At 47.4% G+C, this 25,543-nt stretch overlaps 2 protein-coding genes across 2 annotated transcripts; both read right to left on the minus strand.

Moving 5' to 3' along the window:
• Positions 1–10,716: 10,716 nt before the first annotated feature.
• Positions 10,717–11,864, minus strand: LOC132592256 (interferon-inducible GTPase 5-like; the record flags this gene model as incomplete). The annotated part of the gene is made up of 1 exon (XM_060275266.1): positions 10,717–11,864. A coding segment is annotated over one exon (1,086 nt), but the record flags the coding sequence as incomplete, so codon positions are not given.
• LOC118086237 (uncharacterized) lies at positions 11,845–21,800 on the minus strand. Its single transcript, XM_060275644.1, has 4 exons — positions 21,753–21,800; positions 17,084–17,779; positions 15,301–15,981; positions 11,845–12,825 (listed from the first exon to the last, which is right to left on the minus strand). Exons 2-4 carry the CDS (start codon positions 17,749–17,751, stop codon positions 12,501–12,503), a joined length of 1,674 nt encoding a protein of 557 aa, XP_060131627.1. The 5' UTR covers positions 17,752–17,779; positions 21,753–21,800; the 3' UTR covers positions 11,845–12,500.
• Positions 21,801–25,543: the final 3,743 nt, after the last annotated feature.

The following is a 25,543-nucleotide window of genomic DNA, read 5'->3' on the forward strand; positions in this document are numbered from 1 at the left end:
TGAGAAGGCCCTGGTCCTGGTCGAGGCCAGTCTAACCACCTTGTGACTCGGGATCTCCAGTATGTTATTATTTGTGGACCTTAATGTCCTCTGCGGGGCATACCAGGAGAGGCGGTCCCGTTGGTACGAGGGTCCTAAGCCGCATAAGGCTTTAAAGGTCAAAACCAGCACCTTAAACCTGATTCTGTACTCCACTGGGAGCCAGTGCAGCTGGTAAAGCACTGGAAGAATGTGATCCCGCGGCGGGGACCCCGTAAGGAGTCTCGCTGCGGCATTCTGCACCCGCTGGAGTTTCTGGGTCAGTTTCAAGGGCAGCCCCGCGTAGAGCGAGTTACAATAATCAAGCCTGGAGGTGACCATTGCATGGATCACTGTGGCCAGGTCAGGCTGAGAAAGGTAGGGTACCAACTGCTTAATGCGGCAGAGATGGAAAAATGCCACCTTGGCTGTGGTTGCAACCTGCGCCTCCATGGAAAGGGAGGCATCCAAGGTTACACCCAAGCTCTCGACAGAAGGGGCTGACACTAATTGAGCCCCAGCAAAAGATGAAAGTTGCCCCCCCCCGCCCCATGTCATCCTGACCTAACCAGAGGACCTCTGTCTTCGAAGGATTTAGCTTCAGCCAACTCCCATGTAGCCATCCAGCCATATGCAGGTGTGAGAGCCAGTCAGTCTTTCTTTCGTTTTCAAGCTATGCAAGTCACTAGGTAACTGTTTTTCGAAGCTATTCACGCAGCCAGGGATCTGGCTGAGGGCTTGTAACCGCTATGCTTATTGAAATGCTTCGGTAAAGTGTATTTGCTCATGGAGTGAGCTGTTCGTGTGATTCATTTGCTGCCGACACACTGCTGGGGTTACTCTGCTGAGCTCTTTACGTGCCCTGGAGTCTGAGGGACTAGGCATGCATACCAGGAAAGTCCTGAGGGTGTCAGAACCCTAATCCTGACAAATTAATAAGAGCTTAAAGTATAATCTATGGGTCAAGATTTCATTGATTAATTTTTAGCCATTTATCTGTTAGAAACCGAGACCGCATGGCACGACCACCTCATGCAGACAGACAGAAATTATTATTATTATTATTATTATTATTATTATTATTATTATTATTATTTATTACTTATACCCAGCCCATCCGGCTGGGTTTTCCCAGCCACTCTGGGCGGCTTCCAACAAAGACTAAAATACATTAAAATGTCACACAGACATGTCAGAAAAAGGAGACAAGTTAAACCAAAACAGAAACCTACGTATTGGAGGGGCTGGATTGCAGGCATACTCCTCGCAACAGGTGGCAACCTGCCTTATGTGGCTCCCGTTGCCATCAGTCATAGTGATCACACCAAAAAGGCAGATTTCAGGGTTTGCACATCCCTTTGCCATGAATACATCCTTAACTACACAAAAAAAGAAGAAAAGAGAGGATACATTTAGAAGGTGAGAGGTGTTACCTGCTCACTCGTAGTTTGCTATGTACTCAGGCATTCATGGAGGGAAGGGACTATGTCACAACTATTTATTTACAGCAATACGATGACAGAATTATTATTATTTTTTTAAAAAAACCAAGTAAACCAGCCTCAAGTGAAAAGGATCAGTCTAAATCAGGCATCCCCAAACTTTGCCCTCCAGCTGCTTTGGGACTACAATTCCCATCATCCCTGACCACTTGTCCTATTAGCTAGGGATGATGGGATTTGTAGTCCCAAAACAGCTGGAGGGCCGAGTTTGGGGATGCCTGGTCTAAATTAAATGAAAGAAATGGGTCCCACAAAACAAAATTTCCTAACTGTCAAAGGCCAAGGTAAACAGGTGGGTCTTCTTCAGCATATGGGGAAAGCTGTAGAAAGAAAGTGTCAAGTGCACCTTTGTGGGGAGGGAGTTCCACATGTTAGGACAGAGCTTTCCAAACTGTGTGTTGCGACACGCTGGTGTGTCAGCTGCAGTGTGTAGGTGTGTCATGCGAACTGTCCCTGCTCTCCTCCCGGGGCTGGAAAGGGGTTAGTTTAACCTCTGGTTTGCTAGTAAAACTGAATTACTGGGTCGCGAAATGATGCACGTTTAAAAAGTGTTATGGATAGTGGAACTGCCAAGGAGGCACCTCTGCTAATTTTAACAACCCGTATCTGAAGAAGTGTGCATGCACACGAAAGCTCATACCAAAATAAAAACTTAGTTGGTCTTTAAGGTGCTACTGAAGGAATTTTTTTATTTTACCCGTAAGGAACTGCAGGAATAGAGGCAGACTTTCAGATATCATGGGCCTAAGTTGTTCAAACACCAATATTTTGAACACCTTGACTTGGGCCTAGAAGCAAGATGATAACCAGTGCAGTTGTTTTTAAAACAAGGATGATAAGAGCTCTAAATTGAACCCAGTCCTGTAACGTAGCCATTGCATTTTGAATCCGTTGAAGTTTCTGAATCATCTTCAAGGGCCGCCTCACATAGACAGCTTTGTAGCAGTCCAATACTAAGACACACAGGAGGTTTAATCTAGGCCTTAAGCATAATCGACCCCCCCAAAGTATAGCTTTGATTCCCAGGAACCTACCAGCTCTCTCCGTGGGGCTATTTTTAGTAGCAGAGACCAAGTTCTGCACAGAGGGCCTCAGATGTGTTCTCTGGTTAAAAGATGTAACTCCCCCCCGGGGGGGGGGGCAAAAAGAACAGGTCTCTGCTGGAGACCTGGGATAAATTCAGAGTGGACGGTACTGGGCAAAATAGAGAATTGATCTCACTCGTTATTAGGTGGCACCACTCATTCACATATTTTGCACAAAATGTGGCCTATTCACTGTATGGCCTGGTTGACTTATGATCCCTCTCATCCACCTTTACTGTTTTCAAGCAGAGAGCTGGAACAGGCTTCTAAATCTTCAGGACAAATCTCCCTCTTGCCTGTGCAGGTGCTGACTCCCTTGCAAACCTCACACTCTATGGAGGCACCTGAAGGAGGGAACAGAAGGGCTTTCATGTAGTGTATGGCATGCACAGGGTGTCAAGTCCAAATGAATTGCTAATGCAGTGCTCTAAAATAAAACCACCTGTGTTTTAACTAACAGGATTTTGTGGCTGCCAACAGGGCCACATGTACCCCATACTAAAAAGAAAATAAATAACTTGTATATTCAAGCAACCCAATCTCTGACCAGTGTAAAGTATGAGTTAAACAAATGAACACGCCTTCTTTTAGTTTTCAGTCATTTATTTTGTAAGGTCTTTGCAAGGTAATGAACTCTTCAGAGCCCTTTAATGTCACTCCCACCCATTGGAAAGACCATTATGGCCTTCAGATTTCAAAAGATATTGCCCAAATATGCCCAAGTGTATCTCTGATACACAAGTGCTAGTAATCTATATTAGGGCTGGGCTACGTTTGGTTTTTAACATCGTGATCTAGCTAAACATCGTGATATACCAATATATCATGATGTCTGAAATAAGGATGGAGCTATGTAGAGGCACTGGCTGGCTTCATGGTTTTACTGTGATTTTTGCTGGCGTCCGCTCTTGTGATTTGTTGCCCACTGCAGGAGACATGGGAGAGCTGAACCAGCGGAGTTAACAGGGGCTGCAGGAATCGAGATGGATGGCCATCTGTCATGGATGCTTGAGCTGAGATTCCTGCATTGCAGGGGGTTGGACTAGATGACCCTGGGTCCCTTCCAGCGCTGTGATTCTATGATTTGCGATATATTGCCAGGTCAAAAATTATGAATACATATAAATTAACATACACAAATGTTATGCAAAGAGTATTCCCTTGTTGTAATTGTTCTTTGATCATGCATTTTCTCACTTTATGAACCATGTGAAAGCAGTTCCCCCTACTTGGATCTGAACGGCTGCATTGGTCCAAATGTAATAATTCTCCTTTTCCGCAAAGCCAAAACAAACATACAGTTCAAGGCAATAGCGGTTGGCTGTGGAGACAGGGCCTGTGTTTTTCTTCCTCCTTCCCAATGCCGTTGTTCTCAATGTTGCTGCTCGTTCCTGGGTGGCGGGGAGTCAGCACGCTGCCAGCGCGGCAGCAAAGCCAATCTGATATTCCCAATATTGCACTTGTGCCATGGCAACCTCCCCACTGCTTTGCCTCTCTCCCTCTTGGTAACCAGCAGCAAATCGTGGCACTAGTAAGCCAGGAGTGCAATCCAGCCCCACCCTGCCCTGCTGGCCCCTGCTGGTTCCAGGGCATGTGCAGAGTTCCAGATGTCCTGAACTACTCATTGGCACCTTCCACCCATCCCATAGTGAGCTTACCTGTAGTTAGAAGAACAAAGAAGAGGAAAAGTCCCAAGAGAAACTTCATGTTGGTGGGAAGCACACGGTGTGAAGCCTTGGAGAAAGAAAGCAAATTTTGTGGCTTGAAGGACCTGCAGGATACTCAAAGCAGTGGCGTAAACAAACAAACAAACACCAAAAGAGTAAAAGTAAATAAACCCACAGGGAATTTGCTGTGATCAGCTGCAAAGAGGAGTTTCAGTTAAAAGTGGTCCAATCTATGGAAGAAAAGCCATATTGACAATCTGGTCAGCAGCAGAACCCAAAATAACTGTTGTATAGTCATGGTTTGATCAACAACGCCCTCCCCTTTCTAGGGTTAGAAAATAAATTGCAACAAAAACACAAAGCTAGCCTGAACTGAGGAGAGCGACCATAACATGCATTATGAATGTATGTTTGGCCATCCCAAAATTTGCAGTTAGGCAAATGACCGTTGGGTGTGTGGCCACCACCTTCCTGGTCCAAGCGGTGATGGCTCTTCCCTTGACCAACTACCACCATAGGGCCTTCTGAGGAAGAACCACTGTTTATTTTATTTATGTATGTATTTAATACGTGCCCTGGCGGGAGTTGCAAGAGGGATGCCTCCTTCAAAACTGGCTTTCCGTTCCCTTCTCTAAAACATGTACCCTGCACAAAATCCCTCTGCAACCTCCGGCCGGTTAGCAAAATGATTTGGCCTCCGGCATGCGACACTCGCGGAGCGGAGGTGGGCCTGGCCTTTCCAAGGGCTTTCTGAGACCCAGTTCAGATGAAGGAGGTGTAATCCTGCCCTGCTCCTGAATACGTCTACCTTTCCCAGCTCACACGCCTCAGACCCTTCTTGCTGGGGCCATTGCCCTGGCTGCCAGCTTCCTCCTCCTTTTGTTCCCATGTAAACATGCCTGGGGCCTAAGAAGCCTTTAAGCAGGGCCTCCTTGCTGTGTGGGCTGGAGAGGGGCAGGGACGACAGCAAGCAGGCGGAGCGGAAGGAGCAGGAAGAGGCCTGACTTCCAGGCTTCATCCGCTTATACCCAGAAATGGGGCAGCAACCTAGTGACCTCAAAGCTCACCTTGGGGCTGGTACTTATGGGCCTGCAGCCCCCACCCCACCCCTTTTCCTCACAAACGAGGAAGGAGTCGAGCGGCCCACTTTTCACCTCTCACTTTTGCATTCAGCAGGGTTTTCAGAACAACAACAATTATAATTATAATAATTTATTATTTATACCCCGCCCATCTGGCTGGGTTTCCCCAGCCACTCGGGGCAGCTTTCCAACAGAAAAATGAAATAAAATAATCTATTAAACATTAAAAGCCTCCCTAAACAAGGCTGCCTTCAGATGACTTCTAAAAATCTGGTAGTTGTTTTTCTCTTTGACATCTGATGGGAGGGCGTTCCACAGGGCGGGTGCCACCACCGAGAAGGCCCTCTGCCCGGTTCCCTGCAACTTGGCTTCTCGCAACGAGGGAACCGCCTGAAGGCCTTTGGTAGTGGACCTCAGTGTCCGGGCAGAACGATGGAGGTGGAGACGTTCCTTCAGGTATACTGGACCGAGGCCATTTAGGGCTTTAAAGGTCAGCACCAACACTTTGAATTGTGCTCGGAAACGTACTGGGAGCCAATGTAGATCTTTCAAGACCGGTGTTATGTGGTCTCGGCAGCCGCTCAGAGTCACCAATTAGAGCGCATTGCAGTAGTCCAAGCGAGAGATAACTAGATCATGCACCACTCTGGCGAGACAGTCTGCAGACAGGTAGGGTCTCAGCATGCGTGCCAGGTGGAGCTGATAGACAGCTGCCCTGGACACAGAATTGACCTGTGCCTCCATGGACAGCTGTGAGTCCAGAATGACTCCCAGGCTGCGCACCTGGTCCTTCAGGGGCACAGTTACCCCATTCAGGACCACGGAGTCCTCCACACCACACCACCCTGCCCCCTGTCCCCCACAAACAGTACTTCTGTCTTGTCAGGATTCAACCTCAATCTGTTAGCCGCCATCCATCCTCCAACCGCCTCCAGGCACTCACACAGGACCTTCACTGTCTTCACTGGTTCTGATTTGAAAGAGAGGTAGAGCTGGGTATCATCCGCATACTGATGAACACCCAGCCCAAACCCCCTGATGATCTCTCCCAGCGGCTGCATGTAGATGTTAAAAAGCATGGGGGAGAGGACAGAGCCCTGAGGCACCCCACAAGCGAGTTGCCGTAACCAACTTCCAATTCTCTGTATTAGCTTCTGGGGCGGATGGTTACGTATCGACCCCAAATTAAATAGAGGGAACCCATCTGCACGAAATTTGCCCGTGACGATTTGCAGTTATGGAAAGAGCTGCTATCAATGAAATGCAAATGACGGCAGGGGAAGCTCTGGGGGAGTTCAGTTCCTTCTCAATTCCTGCTGAGAAGGTGCTGCTAATGGTTGACCAAATCCAAAGCTCCTTTTTCTTTCTTTTCTTTTTCGTGGTTTCTTATCTTTCAATGAGAGTTGGCCGGGGGGGGGGGGGGCTGAGGGGACAGCTCTCTAATAGAGGACGCTTTGAAACACAGGACTGTCCTCTGGTGCCGAATAGAGAACTGTCCTCTGTAATGTAAGACATAGTAGGGCTTTTAACAATGTAAGACATAGTAGGGCAAGGTTGCTCCTAGTCTAATATAGATGAAGGAAGCGGGGTTGGTGGATGAAGCTTTCTTGAGAAAACAATACATGCTTCATTTCCTCTTATCTGAATGCAACAACACACCCCCACTTAAAAAATTAGGAGCAAGATTTTGTTGGATATGTCTGTGCATCAGGGGACAACTCAGCTATACAGCTGCAAACAAAATGTTTTAAGTGTGTTGCAAAGTACATCATACAAATGTGACGCTAGATGGTGACAGTGAGCAATGGCAAATACAATGTGTTTTTCAAAACTTTTTTTAAAGAGCATTTTCATGGCGTTTTTTAAAATATGTGTGTGGACTCCACCAGGATGTGTCATAGTGCTTTCATTCTTCAGAATATCTATTGGATATCTTGGATATCTATGTTTCTGTGGCAACCACCACAGGATCCCCCCTCCCCATCAGAAAAAAAATGCCCTAGAATAGGGATGGGTGAATCTGCTGGTTTCGGATTTTTTTCTGTTTCTCGTTTTTCCATTTTTACGTCCTCTAGGATTCCACATCAGTTTTGCAGCACAAGCAAGCCTCCTTTTATTCATATAGCCATGATGGCACTGTGATTTAAGTGAGACTCCTGTCTACATGGATTTTTATACTTATCAATGGTAGACACACACACACTTCAAATGGGTGTAGATTTTTTCCCATCACAGTTTTTGGAAGCATGCCTGCCAAGTGCTATATAAATCACACTTATCAAAGGACCACATTCTTAGGCCATCTTTCCCACAAGCAGTTCAGGGCTCCCTTGAAATGCTACCAAACGTTGGATTGAGTCAAATAATGTATTTCAATTTGAGCAGCAGATCAGTATATTCAGGCAAAGAGTGACTCTAATTTATTTTCCACTTTCAGTTAGCAAAAATGTATAGAACAAGTACAAATACCTGCTGGAAATGTAAAGAAAAAGAAGGCACCTTTTATCTCATGTGGTGGTCATGTAAGGTAATAAAAGCTTCAATCGATTTCAGGATGAGAACAGAAATCATGCTCCGGCGGTGTGGCAGCGGCAGGAGGCCCCATTAGCTAAAGTGGTGCTTCAGGTTAAGAACAGTTTCAGGTTAAAAACGGACCTCCGGAACGAATTAAGTTCTTAACCAGAGGTACCACTGTATGCATTTTCTCTTCTTCACCGATTAGTATTTATTGGTGTTTTATGGATGTTTCTATGGATGCTTTTTGCAGATTTTATTCTTATATGATGTATACCACCCTGACATATATATTCTTTATGAAAGTGTAGATTATAAGAAATATTGGTGAAAGAATGGCATAAACTTTCATTGATCTATCCTCACTAAGCAGAGTTTCTGTTTCAATTAGCAATTCATCCACAATTTGACCCATGCATTAGTGCACTGACTTGTTTGGTGATTTAAACTTTAATAATGCACTGTGTTGCCTTTTTAAAAAGCATCACTGAAACTGGAGATGTAAGGAACAGAACCTGGGATGTTCTTCATTTAATGCTTGCAAAGATACTTGATGGAACCTGCATTTTAAACATGGATGGTGTATTTGAGCCCAGCTTCAGTTGTTAACAGGCTGAGTATTATGATCCACAAACAATAGATTGGCACAGCAATGTATTTAAGACTAAATGTTCCATTGCTGATAATTCATGGCTGCTTGCTTCCTCCCTCCCAGATCTCTGGCCATGATGTTTGAGGCTGATAGGAGGTGTAATCTAACATCTGGAGGGTCCTTAGTTTCAGGTTTGGCTGGAAAGATGAAGGAGCAGTTCTCGAAACAAGGGAAATTTCATTCAGTATGCAAGTTTATTACTACATGTAATACATAGCACACACATAAATACTCCTAGCTCACTAAACCTCATCTAGTCCTGTACAGAATACAAACTACTGCTTTTCCACCAAATACTGAAGTTTCTGTTGCAAGGGCAATTTACAGAAGGAATTGGTGGCATAACCAGAGCAAATAGAGTGTTGGCCTCCCACTGGACTGTGGTTCTTCTTAATCCAGTCCAAAATCTGGGCTTTGTTTTGGTGTGATCAAACATCAGAGAGTCCCCAGCCTTGTTTTGAAGAAGTGGACAGCTTTCCAACCTGGGTGTTGGCCCCCATTCAGCACATTCTGTTCCAAGATGAGTGCCTGCCAATATGGACCCACTCAGAGCTCTGTGTGATGCAACACTCTATCACGCATCTATGAAAATAGTAATGTAAGGCAGGTTAGGGCCCCTGCAGACTGGCGTTTTATTGTGGGTAAGCTCTGCAACTTATCATAGACACAATAATAGTGTATTGGTGCATAAGTGGTGCATTTGTTCTGCTTTATGAGGTGTTACGTCATATTTTCCCAATGCTATTGCATCACCCAGAAGGGCTGGAGCACAAGAAAAGTGGAACAAAAACAAAGCAAACACCCCGAACATTTGTGGCTTGGAAGGTTATGGGATTTCAACAGGAAGTTACAGGAAGGGCACTGATTGGAAATGAAGTAGTGTGGCAGCCCCAAAACATATAGAAACAGTATAGTGTAGTGTAGTGTAGTGTAGTGTAGTGTAGTGTAGTGTAGTGTAGTGTAGTGTATGGTATGGTCTAGTCTAGTCTAGTCTAGTCTAGTCTAGTCCCAAGAATATCATGAGCACAAATCAACTGATAAAAAGGACATTCAAGGGTCCCTTTATTCTTAGAGGCTAATGCAGAATCTCCTTAATATGTGACCTTAAAGTTGCTCTGTTCTTTAGATATCTTGATTACCTAAATTCGGGACCCTGATTTTTCAAGTGTTCATGGCACTCACAGCTGAGAACTCTCCATGAACTCTGTCAGCACACAGCTCTGCTCAAACGGGTGATTTCTGAGAAAGCAAAACCTAAACTGGGTGGTTCTACTTCCTCTTTCATGCAAACTATTTGGAGGACAAAAACAAACAGAAATCTCTCCAGCCAGACTAACAGAAGCTAAGCACGCACAGGAAGCCTTCCCCAGCAGTCAAGAGACATAGCACTCACAGCCAAGTGTTCCCCATGAACTCTGCCGCTTCTATTGTTTTCTTTATCTCGTTTCATGTATCTATCCAGGGGCGTCTTTCCCGTTGGGCTGAGTGGTGCAATGTGGCACGGCACCCGCCCAGCAGGGGCGCATTGAAGGGTGCATCGAGGAGGTACACGGAGCCACCCACAGGTCCGCCTCGCCCGCTTTGCTCCTTTCCCGGCGGCAGTGCCTGAAACGAGGTGGCGGAGGTGGCACCCAGCACTCCTTTGGGAAGTAGCCGGCCGGCCGGCCGCCACTCCATGCCAGGAGCGCCTCCAGCTCCAGCCACAGACCCCAGCGTGGCGGCGCCATCGCCTCGCTCACTTGCCCGCCTGCATGGAGCACCAAGTGCTGCCTTCCCGGCAGGAAGCAGCCACCCCTCCGTCCCTGAAGGCACAAACGCCAGGCCGGCCGGGGCGGGGGGCGGGCTGTGCGCCTTGCTCCTTTCAGGAGGACCTGTCCAGGCTGCGCGCTCCCACCTGCGAGCCACGCAGCAGGCGGGTGAGCGAGTCGGGGCTGCTGGGTGGGCCGTGAAGGCATCCTCTGGCCGCAGAGGCACAGAGCGTGGGGGGGACCCCCGTGGGGGTGGGGGGTGCCCGAGGGATCCCTGCACCACGGTGCCACATAAGCTTAAGACGGCCCTGTATGAATCACTTCCATGAAATACCCAAAGCAATTTAACAAAAGAAACAGTAAAAGCATATAAACAATTTCACTTGGAAAACCATTTCCTCCCTCTGCCCAACCCTCCCCCCCCAAAAAAAACATTGATTTTGTAGGTTCCATGTTAATAGCAGATCTCTAAACACTAGCAGGTAGGGGTTGGGTCTTTACTTGGGACTTTCAGTGCTCAGAGGCTTTTGCAAAAACATTCTCCGCATCTTCCTCGACATCTTGCAGAAAGCATTGCAGCATGAAGTAGATGGTTCTGAAAGAATCAGCTCCACTAACTAAATTGCCCAACACAGGTATGAACTCAACAATCTGTTCTAGCACTGTCTGTGCTTTCCACACCTCTGACCTGGCCAAGAGATCAAGTACAAATTCTTCGCTGATCTCATTAGCCAGTGGAGACTTCTTAATAACTGATTTCAGCTCACTTAGAGGTTTACCAACCCGGTTTGCAAGCCTCCTCAGGGACTCTTCATCCAACCCAAAAGCCATGCAGAGCTTTTTGAGTGTTGTCAACAAGAAGGAAACATGGAAAGATAATAGGAGAGTTAACCGATTCACAGAGCCAAAATACAAAGCCACAAGGGCCTGCTTCCAAATAAGGTTCCTCATCTCAATTTTCTTCTTCTTCAGGATATCTCTTGAGAATGTTGGCATTGAGAGAAGGAAGGCGTGTCTTTTGAGATGATCTAGTTCATTCTGCAAGGTTTCTTGCAGAATGGGGAAATCATACATGCTCAAATCCCAATTTGATATCAGAAAAACCTTTGGAGAAGCCTCTCCCAGTTTTCTCAGTTTATCGCAACAGTCTTGCCTTAAGTCCTTAAGTGTCTCCATTTCATTGAAGGTGGGTCTCCTTCTTTCAGCAGCCATGCTAAGATTAATTTTAGGGTGCACATAGTAAAACTTCTTTTTCATTTTCTGAATCTCACGTGCCAGCTGGGTGTCACTCTCTGTAAAGCGTTCTGAAGCAATGATAAAGAAATCGTATTTGCTAAAATCTACCTTCTCCAGATATTCATCTGCTCTGAATTCATCTGTTCCAATTCCTGGTAGATCCCATAGTGTCACCTTGGGAAACTTCGGGTGCTGATATTTTTTCGCAATCATGGTTGTCTGTTTCAGCCCTACCCTAGCTGAGCCCTCTTCAAAATCTGTCATACCCCGCAAGGCATTGACAAGAGAAGACTTGCCAGCACCTGTACGCCCTGTGATGGCAATGTCAAGTGTGGCATTGCCTAGCACAGGGGTCTGCAACCTTTAAGACAAAAAGAGCCACTTGGACCCGTTTCTGAAGGAAAAAAAATAAACTGGGAGCCGCAAAACAGGGACGTAATTAGAAATCAGAGGGCCCCATAGCAAAATTTGCTATGCCCAATAATCAATGCCCCAAAATGCCATAGAAAATTAATCAGGGCCCCAGTGTACCATAAATCATAATCAGTGCCTGATGTAAATAATAATTAATAATGAGGGCCCAATGTCATCCTCGTCATTATAAAAATAACTTTGAGTTTGGGCTGCCTTGATTACTGGGAATGGGCAAAACTCTGACTCCCTTATTAGGACACCTGTATGGTTTCATGTGTGTTGCTCCCATCAAGTGAACTTATAAAATTTCCTCATATTGAATGAACCCATTGATTAATACATCTACCTCAATCTCCTGACCAGGCCGGCAGGAGGCCACAGGCAGGCCGCAGGCAGGAGCAGCAGCAGCAAACAGGCGCTCCGAGCCCGCAAGCCTTTTCTGTTGCTGGGCGGGAAGAAGCGCGCCCGTTTTAAAAAATAAATAACTCCGCCCCCACCCCCATGAGCCTATTGGCTGCAGAAATGCGGCGGGGAGGGGCTGATGCAGGGAGGGGGCCGACCACGCTCCCCGGGCTGCTAACGTCACCTTGCGTCCTTTTTGCACAGCGGCGGTGGGCACCGTGCGAGTGTCTGGCGGGCGTGGCGGGCGCCGCCACATGGCTCAGGCAGCGCATGGCTCGGACGCCTCCTCCCCTCGTATCCGCTCCGGAGCCGCAGCAAAGGTGTAAAAGAGCCACATGCGGCTCCGGAGCCGCAGGTTGCAGACACCTGGCCTAGCAAATCTAACTCTTGCCGAATCTGAGCTACCACATCTGGGAGATTTCTTTGTCTTAAAACAGCCTTCATATTTTCCAAGTCAGCATTAAAGATGGCAAGCCACGTGGCTCTTCTTGATGTATCACTTGATCTAGGAAAGAAAAAAAGCATTTTATTTTTTTTAAAATACTACTTATTTTTCTTTGACAACCTAGATACAGCTGCATGGAGGTGAATTGATCTTTGTAAGAGTAGTCCTGATGGAGGTTATTGCATGCCAAGGCACCTGAACCACAAAGTTCCCAGGAGAACAATAAGTCACACTGACACAGAATATTTTGGTTTATGGGTTCAAATAGGCCACAACTTTATTGGTTACAGATGTGAGCGCAGGGCCATCTTATGCCTATCCAGCGCCGTGGTTCAAGAAGCCCTCCAGCGCCCCGTCCCCCGTTCCCATAGTTGCTGGGGCTGGAGGAGCGGGCCACTCCCCCCCTCTTTATTGGGGTGTGTGCGTGTGCAGAATAGAGCGGACCCAGGAGTCCCGGCTCAGCTCCCCACACCCTCCGCCTCCTCTCTGCTCCAGCCCCTCCCCTCTGGCTTGGCTTTGCTGCCACGCCGCACTGCGCGGCACGGTGGGTGCTGCCGAGGGTGCGCGCAATGAACGGGGGAGGAGGAGGAGGGCAGGGAGGGATGGAGAGAGTGCAGGGCCTGCCTCTCCTTCCTCTTCCTCTGCGTGGCACCAGGGCCGCTGGCCGGGACCAGCGCTCGCCTCTCCATCCTGGCAGGGCTGGAGGGCGACTCCTCCAGCAGAGAAGAGGTGGAGGCTCTGGGCACGGCACTGCTTCGGCATGGCAAGTGAAGGCACCACGTCCAGCCTCCACCTCTTCCTGCCTCGGTGGCCATGGCAGGCAGAGGCTCCGGGCGCGGCGCTGCTTCGGTGTGGCGGCCAAGGGCGCTGCGTCCAGCCTCCGCCTCTTTCCAGGCGCCAGGGAAGCCCTGCCCAGCAATGGCAAGAAAGTGACAGTTGCTGAGGGGAGGGAGGGGCAGGGTCCCAAGCACAGTGCCAGCGTGTGCGCAGTCGGTGCAAAGACCGACGAGGCATGCGCAGATCGGGTCGCCTCCAAGCTCTCCTCCCCTTTTCTTTGCTTCCCGCAACCTTTTTCTCTGCACGCCTGCCAGCCATAGGGTTGACAGGGCACAGCTGGCAGGCGTGCAGGAGGCCGTGCAGCTCCCCCACTTGCTGGGGCACCCCTCAGCGCCCAGCGCCCTGGTGCAATGCCCCAGTAAAATAAATGGGAAGGACGGCTCTGTGTGAGCAGTTTGGCTCAGGCATTGGGGTGAAGCCAGACTATATCTTGACTCCCGCCTGTCTGCAGGGAATCCACAGAAAGGTAAACCACTGATAGGGGGTGCCCTATAACTTACATTAGACAGTGGCACCCCGAGGGGTCCCTGTAGGGGCTGTGACACGGCCCTATCCCATGTCCAGGCTTCAGACAGGATTCACACCCCGGGTCCCTTTAACAGGATACCCTTACTGAGGAGGGGCAAGTGAGGCAACAACCTCCCCTCCATCCAAACAAAGGCTTACCCAATGCCTAACCTCACAAAAGTTGTGACGATTGCTACTAGGTGGGCGAAAACCAAATGGCCGGTGCCAATTTGCCAAGTGGGGAAAAAATCCTACCTGGCCCCAAGAACTTGGCGACCGACAACTGACATAACAAGGTCATATCTGAGCAAAGCATGAAAAGTGGGTGGGTGGGTAGGGTGATCTGATGAAGAGGCAAGGAAGAGAGAGTTGGCCGGCCAGCCGTGCCGAGTTTAAATGACCCATGGCCACACCTACCTTGGCCTCAGATTGGCAGATGACTGCACTGGCTGTGTAGCGGGGGGGGGGGAGGCAGCATACCTACCCCTACGCCGGAAAACTGTTGAGGCTCGGCTGACTGGCTGCAATGCCATACACCAGATAAAAGGTGAACGGACCTGCCAGCTAAACAAGACCCATATGGAGACTCTGGGCTTCCCACCTTCGCCTCTGAAGCCCAAAGGTTGAAGGGGAAAACTGAGGATCAATACAGTGATCGGGATGTGTCTGGAGGCTATTGGTGTGTCCAGGTGAGATATTAATGAGATAGGACACTTCAGGCTGCCTTAGAACCATTGTGTGTTCCTCATTTATATGGGAAGGGCATATAGCCCAGTGGCAGGGCATCTGCTTTAAATGCAGGAGATCACAGGTTCAATCCCTGACATTTCCAGTTTGGGCTGGGAACGTGCCCTTTCTGAAACCCTAGAGAGCTGCTGCCAGTCCATGTAGCCAGTACAAGGTCTAGCTCAATAAATGGTCTGACTCAACATAAGACAGCTAAGTTCCTTACTAAGGTTCTGCACAGGGTGTCATTACTCCAAAGAGGTATGTATCGTTTGAGTCAGGAAGGACCCTGACAAAGAGAAGTGATTCTGCAACTGCAACTTCTGCAACTGAAACCTCCAGACACAGTTTGCTTTGTGCTCTTATCCCCTGCCGGCATAAATGGCAGGAGCCTTGCCAGAGGCTTGGAAAGAATAGAGGAGCATCAGATGATGACATAAATGGCCTAAGCTGAACCCAACATACCTATCAAGTAACTGGTTTAGTACTAAGGCACGCCTCTTGAGATCAGTAAATTCTTCTTGCAGGGTCCTTTGCAGGAGGGGGAAATCATACATGCTCAAATCCCAATTTGAGATAAGAAAGACCCTTGGAGGAGACTCCCCGGCCTTTGCCAGATTTTCACAGTAGTATTTCCTTATTTCCTTAAGGGTTCTGTCCTCCGTGAAGTGTGGGTTTCTTTTTTCGTCAGCTATACTGACATCCACTTTGGTGCGCACATAGAGAAACCTCTTCTTCCTTTTCCTAATTTCACGAGCCAACATGGCATCGTGCTCGGTGAAGCCTATTTCGCCAACAATGATGAAGAAATCATACTTTTTGAAATCCATGTCTTTTACGTATTTCTCTGCTGCAAACTCCTGTGTTCCGATTGCTGGCAGATCCCAGAGAGTTACGTCGGGGTCGCTGGGGCACAGGTACCCTTTGAGTTCCCTAGTACCTTGTATCATATCAACCACGGCGGCACCCACCTCATTGTCTGCCATATTGCACAGGGCATTGACCAGGGATGATTTGCCGACACCTGGCCCCCCAGTGATGGCAACGTCAAGGCTACGTCTGCCTGGTGGGTGTTTTCTTTGAGCTGATGTGTCTGATTGGGAGCTCTTAGCACCCATAGTTGCTCCTCCGGGACATTCATCAGGTCTAAGTAAGAACAGAAATACCGCAATGGTTAACTCCTTTTTACATAAAGCTCCTGTTTAAAAAAGCTGCTTTGTAGGCCCAGTCCAGATCACTCACATTAAAGTCCTAAATAAACAAACATATGAAAGACTGGCTCCTTTCCTAAAGACCGCCCCCCAAATATCTGCAGTTCAAAAGTGCCACAGCAGTGGCCACACATGGGTAGGGAAGGGAAGGCATTGATCCAACAAGGACACACCCACTGCCACCCCATTATAAGGGAAAGGCAGGGCCGTCTTTAGCAGATGTGGCGCCGGGGTGCAAATATATACCCAGCCATCCGGCGGGCACTGCCAGCCATCGGGGGGGGGTTGCAACTCTCCCCCATGCCGCTGCGGGAGAGCGATCCTCACAGAGGCTTGAGAGGGAAGCTGCACATCCGCCAGGCTTATGGTTGGCGGGGCACAGCTGGTGGGCATGCAGGGAAAGGGGAGGCCGCCGGCAAAGCTGCACAGCTCCCCCACTTGATGGGGCACCCCTGAGAGGCCGGCGCCCTGGTGCAGCGCACCACTAAGCCCTATGGGAAAGACAGCTCTGGGGAAAGGGGTGGGCACAGCTTAGTGCTACAAGCAGCAAATGTTGCTGAATTACAGTTCCCATCAGCCATGGCCAATGGGCAGGGAAGATGGGAGTTGTAGTTCAGTGATATCTGGAGGGCCAAACGTTCTTTACACCTAACATACAGTATCAGATTCAGGGGAATTGAAATGGATAGCCCACTTCATAGAGGCTTGATTCATGCAACGCAGGGCTTATCAGTTTAGTTATCAGGTAACCCCATTGCGTCCTTCCCACCTCACTGTTAAGGTCTGTGTGCAAGAGAGCACACAGGGGTGGGGTATAAATAACATCATCATCATCATCATTATTGCTTGATGCCAGGAGCTGGAGTCGGGTATGGTCAACTAAAAGAGGAAAGTGAGGAGAGATATGGTCTCTACATCCTTATATATGGCTACAGCCACAATAACACAGAAAAAAGAAACATTAAACATGTTTGCTTTCATATTGAGTTGAAGATATGTAATTGAATAAAGTTTGGCTTTAGCTGAAACCAACATACTTATTGTGGATCTTCCTTCCTGCGTCCTGGGGTGGTAATAAGGCATGCCTCTTGAGATCAATACATTTGTCTCGCAGGGTCCTCTGCAGGAGGGGGAAATCGTACATGCTCGAATCCCACCTTGAGATGAGAAAAACCCTTGGAGGTGACTCCCCGGCCTTTGTCAAACGTTCACAGCAATCTTTCCTTATTTGTGCAAGGGTTTTCTCCTCATTGAAGCTTGGTTTCCTGCTTTCAGCATATATAATAACATCCACTTTGGTGCACACATAGAAAAAACCCTTGTTCATTTTCTGAATTTCGCGGGCCAGCATGATGACATCATCAGTGAATCTTCTTTCGCCAACAATGATGAAGAAATCATACTTTTTAAAATCCATACCCTTTATGTATCTCTCTGCCGGAAACAGAGGTGGTTGAATCCCTGGTAGATCCCAAAGGGTTACATCTGGATATTGGGGGTATAAGTACCCTGTTGGTTCCATAGTACGTTTTATCACATCGACCATAGCTGCCCCAGCATCATCGTCTGCCATATTCCGCAGGGCATTGACCAGGGATGATTTGCCGACACCTGAGTCCCCTACAATGGCGATATCAAGGGTATGTTTTCCAGATGGCTCATTCATTTGAGCTAATGTGTCTTGTTTGCAGCTCTTACAAGCCATGGCTGCTCTTCTGTGAGATTTATCACACCTAAATAAGAACAGAAATATTGCAGCAGTTAACACCTTCTGCATCTAAGTCCTCTTTTAAAACAGCTGGATCGATTGCCAGTTCATTTAGAGGCCCAGTTCAAACTACTCACATTAGTGTTTAACTCCATTGATCATTCCAAGGAAACCATATTCTGGGTAAGCACTGGAACCCCTGGAATCTCTCACCGAACAGAAATTGGGGTGCAGGCAACATTGTAGTTATTAAAACTTCTTAAATAAATAGCTTTAACAAATGCTCTTGATATTCCTGTACAGCTTCATCTACATCTCAGTTTTCCTGCCTAAACCCCCTGAAATGGCTGCAATGCTTTGATGAGAAGTTTTCAAACTGCATAACTTGGACTTCCTGTCCTGGTGAGGGTTTCTCCTGGAGAGAGCAGCTCTTATATACAGTGGTACCTTGGTTCCCGAACAGCTTAGTTGTCAAACAAATCAGCTCCCGAACGCTGCAAACCTGGAAGTAAGTGTTCTGGCTTGTGAATGTTTTTCAGAAGCCAAACACCTGACAAGGCTTCTGATTGAGTGCAGGAAGCTCCTGCAGCCAGTTGGAACCTGCGCCTTGGTTTTTGAACAGTTTCAGGAGTCAAACGGACTTCCGGAACGGATTAAGTTCAAGAACCAACGTTCCACTCACTGTATATTTGATTGTGGTCCTTTCAAGCATACGTTGACTTCTGAATACATACAGTAGTAGGAATGGTTGAAATATGGGAAAGTGAGCAAAGAAAGAAACAGTCAGAATTATTAAGGGGGGAGCTCCTGTTAGAGCTGAAAGGCAGCGTAGAAATATTTTTACAATCAGCAAATTAAAATTGCTTACCATTGGCAGCCAGTCGCTTTTTGGAAAAACAGCCTTAAAGTGACAAGTTTGACAGCTATTTGAAAGGATTCTTTTCTCTCTCTCTTTTTTAATATATTTTTATTAATTTTCCAATTAAAACCAATTATATCACATTCATTATTTCAAATTATACACATATATATCAATCAAACCGAATGTTATGCCAAATCATCTAGAAAATTTTTTGGGTTCCCATGCTTCAAGAAATTGGGGATTCCTCGCAACCGTCCACTGCCGTCTTTTTTCTAAAGTTCAAATCGTCTCTCCGAGTTCATAATAATCCAGATCTTTCCCTTACAGTCACATAGATGTTTTCCTCTTTCAACCGATTATTTCCCAGCTGCTGAGATAAATGTCAAACAAAGTTTCACAAATGTTCTTTCTCCTGTGTGAGTTAATCAGTCCAGCCTCCCCATAAATCTTCTTGGTCTGGAGCGTCCCTATTGCGTCGACTCTCAACACGAAGCAGCGCCATCTTAAAAAAACTCAAATCACTTTCGTTTTCTCTCATAGATTAACGATCTTTATAAAATTTACAGCTTTTCCAGGCAGAAGAACCAGACCTCACACCATGCATAGACTCTTGGTAAATTAATGGATCTCCTTGCCCTATAGCTGAACTTAGCTTCAGGTCGCTGCTCCAATTCAAAGTGCGTCACAACTCATAAATCCTCCGAACGCGTCCAGGCACTCCTCCCATCCAACTAGAGGGGGGCTTTTCTCGTCAGCAACTCCTCATCTTCAAAAAATATACTCAATAACAACAGTTTATAAAGTTCAACTCACACAGTCTTTTGCTTCTCTTTCACTCCAAACAAGCCAGGACATCACGTCTGGGAAGGTACGAAGTAACTCATATGAAAAAAAAGAAAAAAGAAAGACTCGCTTCCCTTATCGCTCCGTCCCCCTCAATCCTTCTTCCAGATGAAATACAGCCTTTAACTCCTCACCCTCAGCAGCATAGATTTCTCGGCAGTAAACAGCGCTTCTGCCCCTCCTTCTGAAGTATGTCCATAGATTTAAGCCTAATTATCTTCTTTATTCATGGAAATCCCCGCCATGCAGATTAGCGTCCGGGAGTCCTGGCCCTCGTAAGTGCTTCAGCCCAAGCTCCCCCCACTCCATAAACAGTCGGAGTGGGTCTGGGGGCATCGCGGGCCAGCGGCCCCTCTCCGTAACCCCCGGAGAGGGTAGGGGGGTTGCCATTTACTCCCCTAGCAACCGCCAAATTCCTTACGAAGGTCAGAGGGATGGAAAACAGGTCCGCCATTCCTGCAGGCGGAAATCGGAACCTCTTTTCTCTTGCACCTAGAAAAACTTATCTGGTACATGGCACGCTTTGAATTTTTTTTTTTTTACATTGACAGTGAAAGCAGGCTTCACTTCCGTCTGCCTTCCAAACAATGAATAACAGCCAACAAGGAGTTCTGTTCTGAGAATATGATGCTGGCCTAGGTGGGCCATTGGCCTGATCCAGCAGGACTCTTCTGTTCTGACATTTACATGGGTCTGAAGAAGAACAACACCAACAACAATGCGACAAAGCAACTTGAAATGTCATATGGTTCTGGCTGGGAGCTTCCAGAAGCCATGACCCAAGTCTGGGGAGGGGGCTATGTGTGGGATGGGGGATGGGGGATAAGGAGGGAGATGCATTTAGCCAATATATTATGATCCACAAACAATAGACTGGCGCAGCAATGTATTTAGGGCCAAATGTTCCATTGCTGATAATTCCTGGCTGCTTGCCAGCACACAGCTCTGCTCAAATGGCTGATTTCTGAGAAAGCGAAACCTAAACTGGGTGGCTCTGTTTCCTCTTCATTGTAAACCATTTGGAGAACAAAAACAAACGGAAATCTCTCCAGCCAGACAAGCCAGAAGCAGTCAAGAGACAAGATGTAACGTGGGGAGGCTCAGAGGGGTGGTTGCCCTGGATGCAAAATTTTGAGGTGGCAGAACCATGCGGCCCCACACAGGTGATGGCTCACTTCATCCTCCACCACTGCGAGGCACCTCTGTCTCCACCAGGCCTCCACTGCAGCAGCTGGTGTGCTTCAGGAAGCCGGGCTGTACTTCCGCAAGCATGTCAGTGGCCTTGACGGGCCTTGGGGCAGGTGGCATGCTTTTGCAGAGGACTTGCGGCAGCGGAGACACAGTGTGAGTTAGGCGGGGAGACGGGGGTGGCAGGCAAGCAAGCGAGCAACAGTGGGGGGGGCAGAGACAATAGCACTCCTCTCTGCCCAGCACTCCTCTCTGCGGGTGCCACCAACCCATGGTACACCACTGCTCCCAACTACACATTCTGTGTCCAATTGAACGCCAAAAAACAAACAGACAGCCTCTAGGCACCAAAATATATACCCTGTTTCTCCGAAAATAAGATGTAGCCATAAAATAAGCCGTAGCAGGATTTTTATGCATTCAAGGAATATAAGCCATACCCCCAAAATAAGCCATAGTGATTGGCGCAACAGCAATGCCGGCCGTGACAGGAGGAGGAGGAAAAAATAAGACATCCCCTGAAAATAAGTCATAGTGCATTTTTTTTGAGAAAAAATAAATATAAGACAGTGTCTTATTTTAGGAGAAACACGGTATGAGAGACTTGAGTCCAGGGGAAAAGAAAGTCCTGCTAGTTCCAGCGGATGTTTGGAAATATTTTTAGTAAACAGGGAAGAGGGACAGAGAAAGATGGACAGCAACTATGTGGTGTGAGAGCTTATCCAAAGAGCGTCTCTCTCCACTGTGTCAACCCAAAGGAAAGGAAAAGAGGCAGGCACCAAGAGGAGGAGGAGGAGGGCAGCTTCCTAGCAGCTAAAGGAGGGATATGTCAAATTAACACGCAGCATCGTTTGAGAGGGAGACTCTGGTTGGTTTCAGAGCAGTTACTTAAAGTTTTTATACTAGCACTAGCTCAATAGTGATGGCATGTTATTTATTCCCTTTGTAGCAGGGAAGAAGGGCAGCCTTCTCCAACATTAATAACAGTAATAATAAACAATTCTGGCTGCCCCGCCCCACCCGCCTAGCAAAGAGCTCAGAGTCAATCAAGCTCAAAAAGAAACGGAAATCATCATAACCCCAAGAGAAAAGTTCAGCTCCTAACCTGCTGCCAGCCCGATTTTTTTACAGTAAACCTCAGTCCACTCTTCGGAGGTTTCCGCTTCCAGGTTTCTTAACACTTTTCTGTTTTCTCCTTCCAACTCTCTTCCTTTCTCTCTTCTTTTCCTTCTACCTCCTGTTCGTCGCACTACTAAAAGCAAAAACGAAAGCGAAGTTGCGAGCGAAGACGATGTAAGATTGCAGGAGAGTTTGAAACTTTCCCTCCCCCTCCCACGAGACTGCTGATGATCCCCTATTTCCCGATTGCAGCAAATAGCAAAAGCAGCATTCCTTGCTAGGGGGAGCACGGAGCAGCTGCGCTAGATAGACGAGATTCTGCTTTTCCCGGGAAGGTCCCAAAGGATCACTTGTGAAACTTGAAGCGTCAGAGGTGGTTAGTCCTTCACCTCTGTTGTTGTTGCCTCTGTGGCAGTCTCAGCAGCTCCCGAGTTGTCTGCAAGCCCACACAATCCAGATATTATTCCTTGACGGCTTCCTTGTTGTCGACTTTTGCATTGTTACATTGATAGGCCGGGGAAAGTGGAAGCGCTCTAAAGCTGCGGAGAATTTGGGCGTCTTAGAGGAAATAGTTTAATTTTTTGAAAAATTTTGATATTCTGCAGGGTGCTGAGCGGCTTTAGAGCCTGCACGAGATGCTGGCTTTGCAGACCGGGCAGGAAGGCAGGAAAGCAAACTCTCCCCAGAGTGTTCCTAGACAGCAAAGCCATTGTCCCACCCACCATCCTCAACCTGAGGGGGATACCGGTATAATGCAAGTGATCATGGCACTGCTACGCTCAAGGGTTTCTACAGCCATAAGCAGAGAGGCTCGCCTTTCATTCCCCCAGTTTGTCCTCCTGCTTTCTGCAGCCTGGGGAGCTTAGAGCTCTTCTGCGTCCCTTGCAGGCCAGACAGGCAGGAAGCAGCTGGATCTGCAAAGCCAGCTGAGAAGCTGCTGCAGCAGGATCTTTTCCTATCCAGCCCATAGTGCCAGTAGTGACAATTTTAATCTGAACTTTTACACACAGTTCTAGTTACAGGTAGGTAGCCGTGTTGGTCTGGCATAGTTGAAACAAAATTTAAAAATTCCTTCCAGTAGCACCTTAGAGTTTGTCATTGGTATGAGCGTTCGTGTGCATGGTATCTGACGAAGTGTGCATGGTATCTGACGAACTGTGCCAGGATGCGCCTATCACTATGGGACTTTCGGACTCTGAGATACAATAGCCATATCTAAAGGGCTGCCATATGGAGGGCGGTGCAAGCTTGTTTTCTCCTGTTGCAGAGGGTCGGACTTAAACAAACAGCTTCAAGCTACAAGGAAAGAGATTCTGACTAAACAGGAGGAAGAACTTTCTGACAGCGAAAGCTGTTTGACAGGGGAACGGACTCCCTCTGGAGTATTAGTATCAATAATATAATTTTTAAAATGGGTGTGGAAGATGAATGCAGAAGAGGTCAATTCTACATGTACAGGAATGGAAGCAATGAAATAAATCTGTTGAGTCAGTGGTGCTTTTATTTATCAGTTATGTAATTTGTTTAAAGTCTTTATATCATATCATCATATTTCGCCTGCTAGCGTTTGCTCTCTGTCATGACCCAGCACAGTCCAATAAATGATTTACAAGGAGGACCTACAGCAACCCGTTTTAGCTTTCGTTTTCTTAGAAAGCACCTGTTTGAGCAGAACTGTGTGCTGGGCAGGGGAGGGCGAGAGGACAACTTGTAAACAGGATGCAATTTATGCTTCAAGATCATAAAACCCCAAAGCTACTTTCCCTTTCAAGGTTATGCAGGAAAAAAGTTGCAATAATCAGCAGCAGAGCATTTAGTAAGAAATACGCGCCTGTGCCAGTTTATTAGGCTTTTGTCGGAGATAAGCTCCAAGTACCTTCGTGATTTTAACCTGCATAGGGGTTTTCAGTCTCTGTTCGGGGTCTCCCATCAGAAGTACGCTATGTATGTCATCCCAAGATCAAAACCAGTGATACACGGCCAACACTGCAGGTCTTCAGTGCACAGCTACAATGCACAGCCTATCTGTGAGTTTATGCACATTCCCAGTTTATAGACATTTACAGTGAAACCTGACAGGTCTGAGCAGCGCTCCATGTGAACCTATATAATATGACTTATGATACTTTTCCATTCTCAGACTTTTCTGCAATGCAAATGGGTCACATGACAAATGAGGTGCATTTAGACAAGTTAGTGTTGAAAGGGTTCCCTTTAGAACAAAGTATCTCTGCACATGCTAATGCAATTCTTTCACTGTCACACACAAACACACCATCTTTTTAATGCAAATAACAGGAGAGGTCTAGAGAGAGGGTTGGAAAAAAGAACTTGACACACTTCAGATATGAGGCAGAACCTTGTTGCCATTGCATTCTTATATTAATAAGTCTGTGCCCAGTGTGCATCTACACTGCCTACCAGCTCCATCTGGTATGCAGGCTGAGACCCTTCCTGCCTGCAGATTTCTCGCCAAAGTGGTGCGTGCTCTAGTTATCTCCTGCTTAGACTACTCCAATGCGCTCTACGTGGGGCTACCTTTGAAGGTGACCCAGAAACTACAATTAATCTAGAATGCAGTAGCTGAGAGTGACTGAGAGTGGTGACTGAGATTGGCCGCCGAGACCACATAACAATGGTCCTGAAAGATCTACATTGGCTCCCGGTACGTTTCCGATCACAATTCAAAGTGTTGGTGCTGACCTTTAAAACCCTAAATGGCCTCGGCCCAGTATACCTGAAGGAGCATCTCCACCCCTATAATTCTGTCCGGACACTGAGGCCCAGCGCCGAGGGCCTTCTGGCGGATTCCTCACTGAGAGAAGTGATGTTAAGAGGGGACCAGGCAGGGGGCCTTCTTGGTAGTGGCGCCCGCCCTGTGGAACGCCCTCCCATCAGATGTCAAGGAAATAAACAACTATCTGACTTTTAGAAGACATCTGAAGGCAGCCCTGTTTAGGGAAGTTTTTAATGTTTGATGTTTTATCATATTTTTAATATTCTATTGGAAGCAGTCCAGATGGGTGGGGTATAAATAAATTTTGTTGTTGTTGTTGTTGTTGTTGTTATTCCATCTTATGTACTGCAGATGCAGGTCTGGTTGTGCAACCATGGGTCAGCCAAATTTCCCTCAAAGCACTGCTCTGCTCCCCCAGCCTGCCATTTACACCCCAGCCTATGGATTTTATCCAACATTTCTCATGCTCAGAGCACACCAGCTGCAATGAATGCACCTGATTAACTAGAAGGGGTTAAAAAAAACTAGGCAATTTCTACAGTCCTTTGCAAATACTCTATTCTACACTGCAGTAGTAGGAAGGACAGGCTCTGCATAGTCCGCTTTCATCAATGCCACGTGGCTTGTTGTTGTTGTTATTGTTTAGTCCTTTAGCTGTGTCTGACTCTTCGTGACCCCATGGACCAGAGCACGCCAGGCACTCCTGTCTTGCACTGCCTCCCGCAGTTTGGTCAAACTCATGTTCGTAGCTTCGAGAACACTGTCCAACCATCTTGTCCTCTGTCGTCCCCTTCTCCTAGTGCCCTCAATCTTGTCTGCACCTAAGCCACGTGGCTTAAGTGCAGACAACTCAGGTGCTGCTGGGACTGGCACAGAGGCAACAACAGCAGAGGTAAAGGATTGCCCACATAGGATGCTTCCACATGTGATATTTTGGGACTTCCCAGAAAAGGCAGCATCCCCGCTATTCGAACGGGCTGCTTGGAGCTCCCTCGGGCAAGGAATGCGGCTGCGGCTATTTGTTGCGAATGCGATCTTAT

The sequence above is a fragment of the Zootoca vivipara genome, chromosome 6 (genome assembly GCF_963506605.1).
Source record: "Zootoca vivipara chromosome 6, rZooViv1.1, whole genome shotgun sequence".
Lineage (NCBI taxonomy): Eukaryota > Metazoa > Chordata > Lepidosauria > Squamata > Lacertidae > Zootoca > Zootoca vivipara.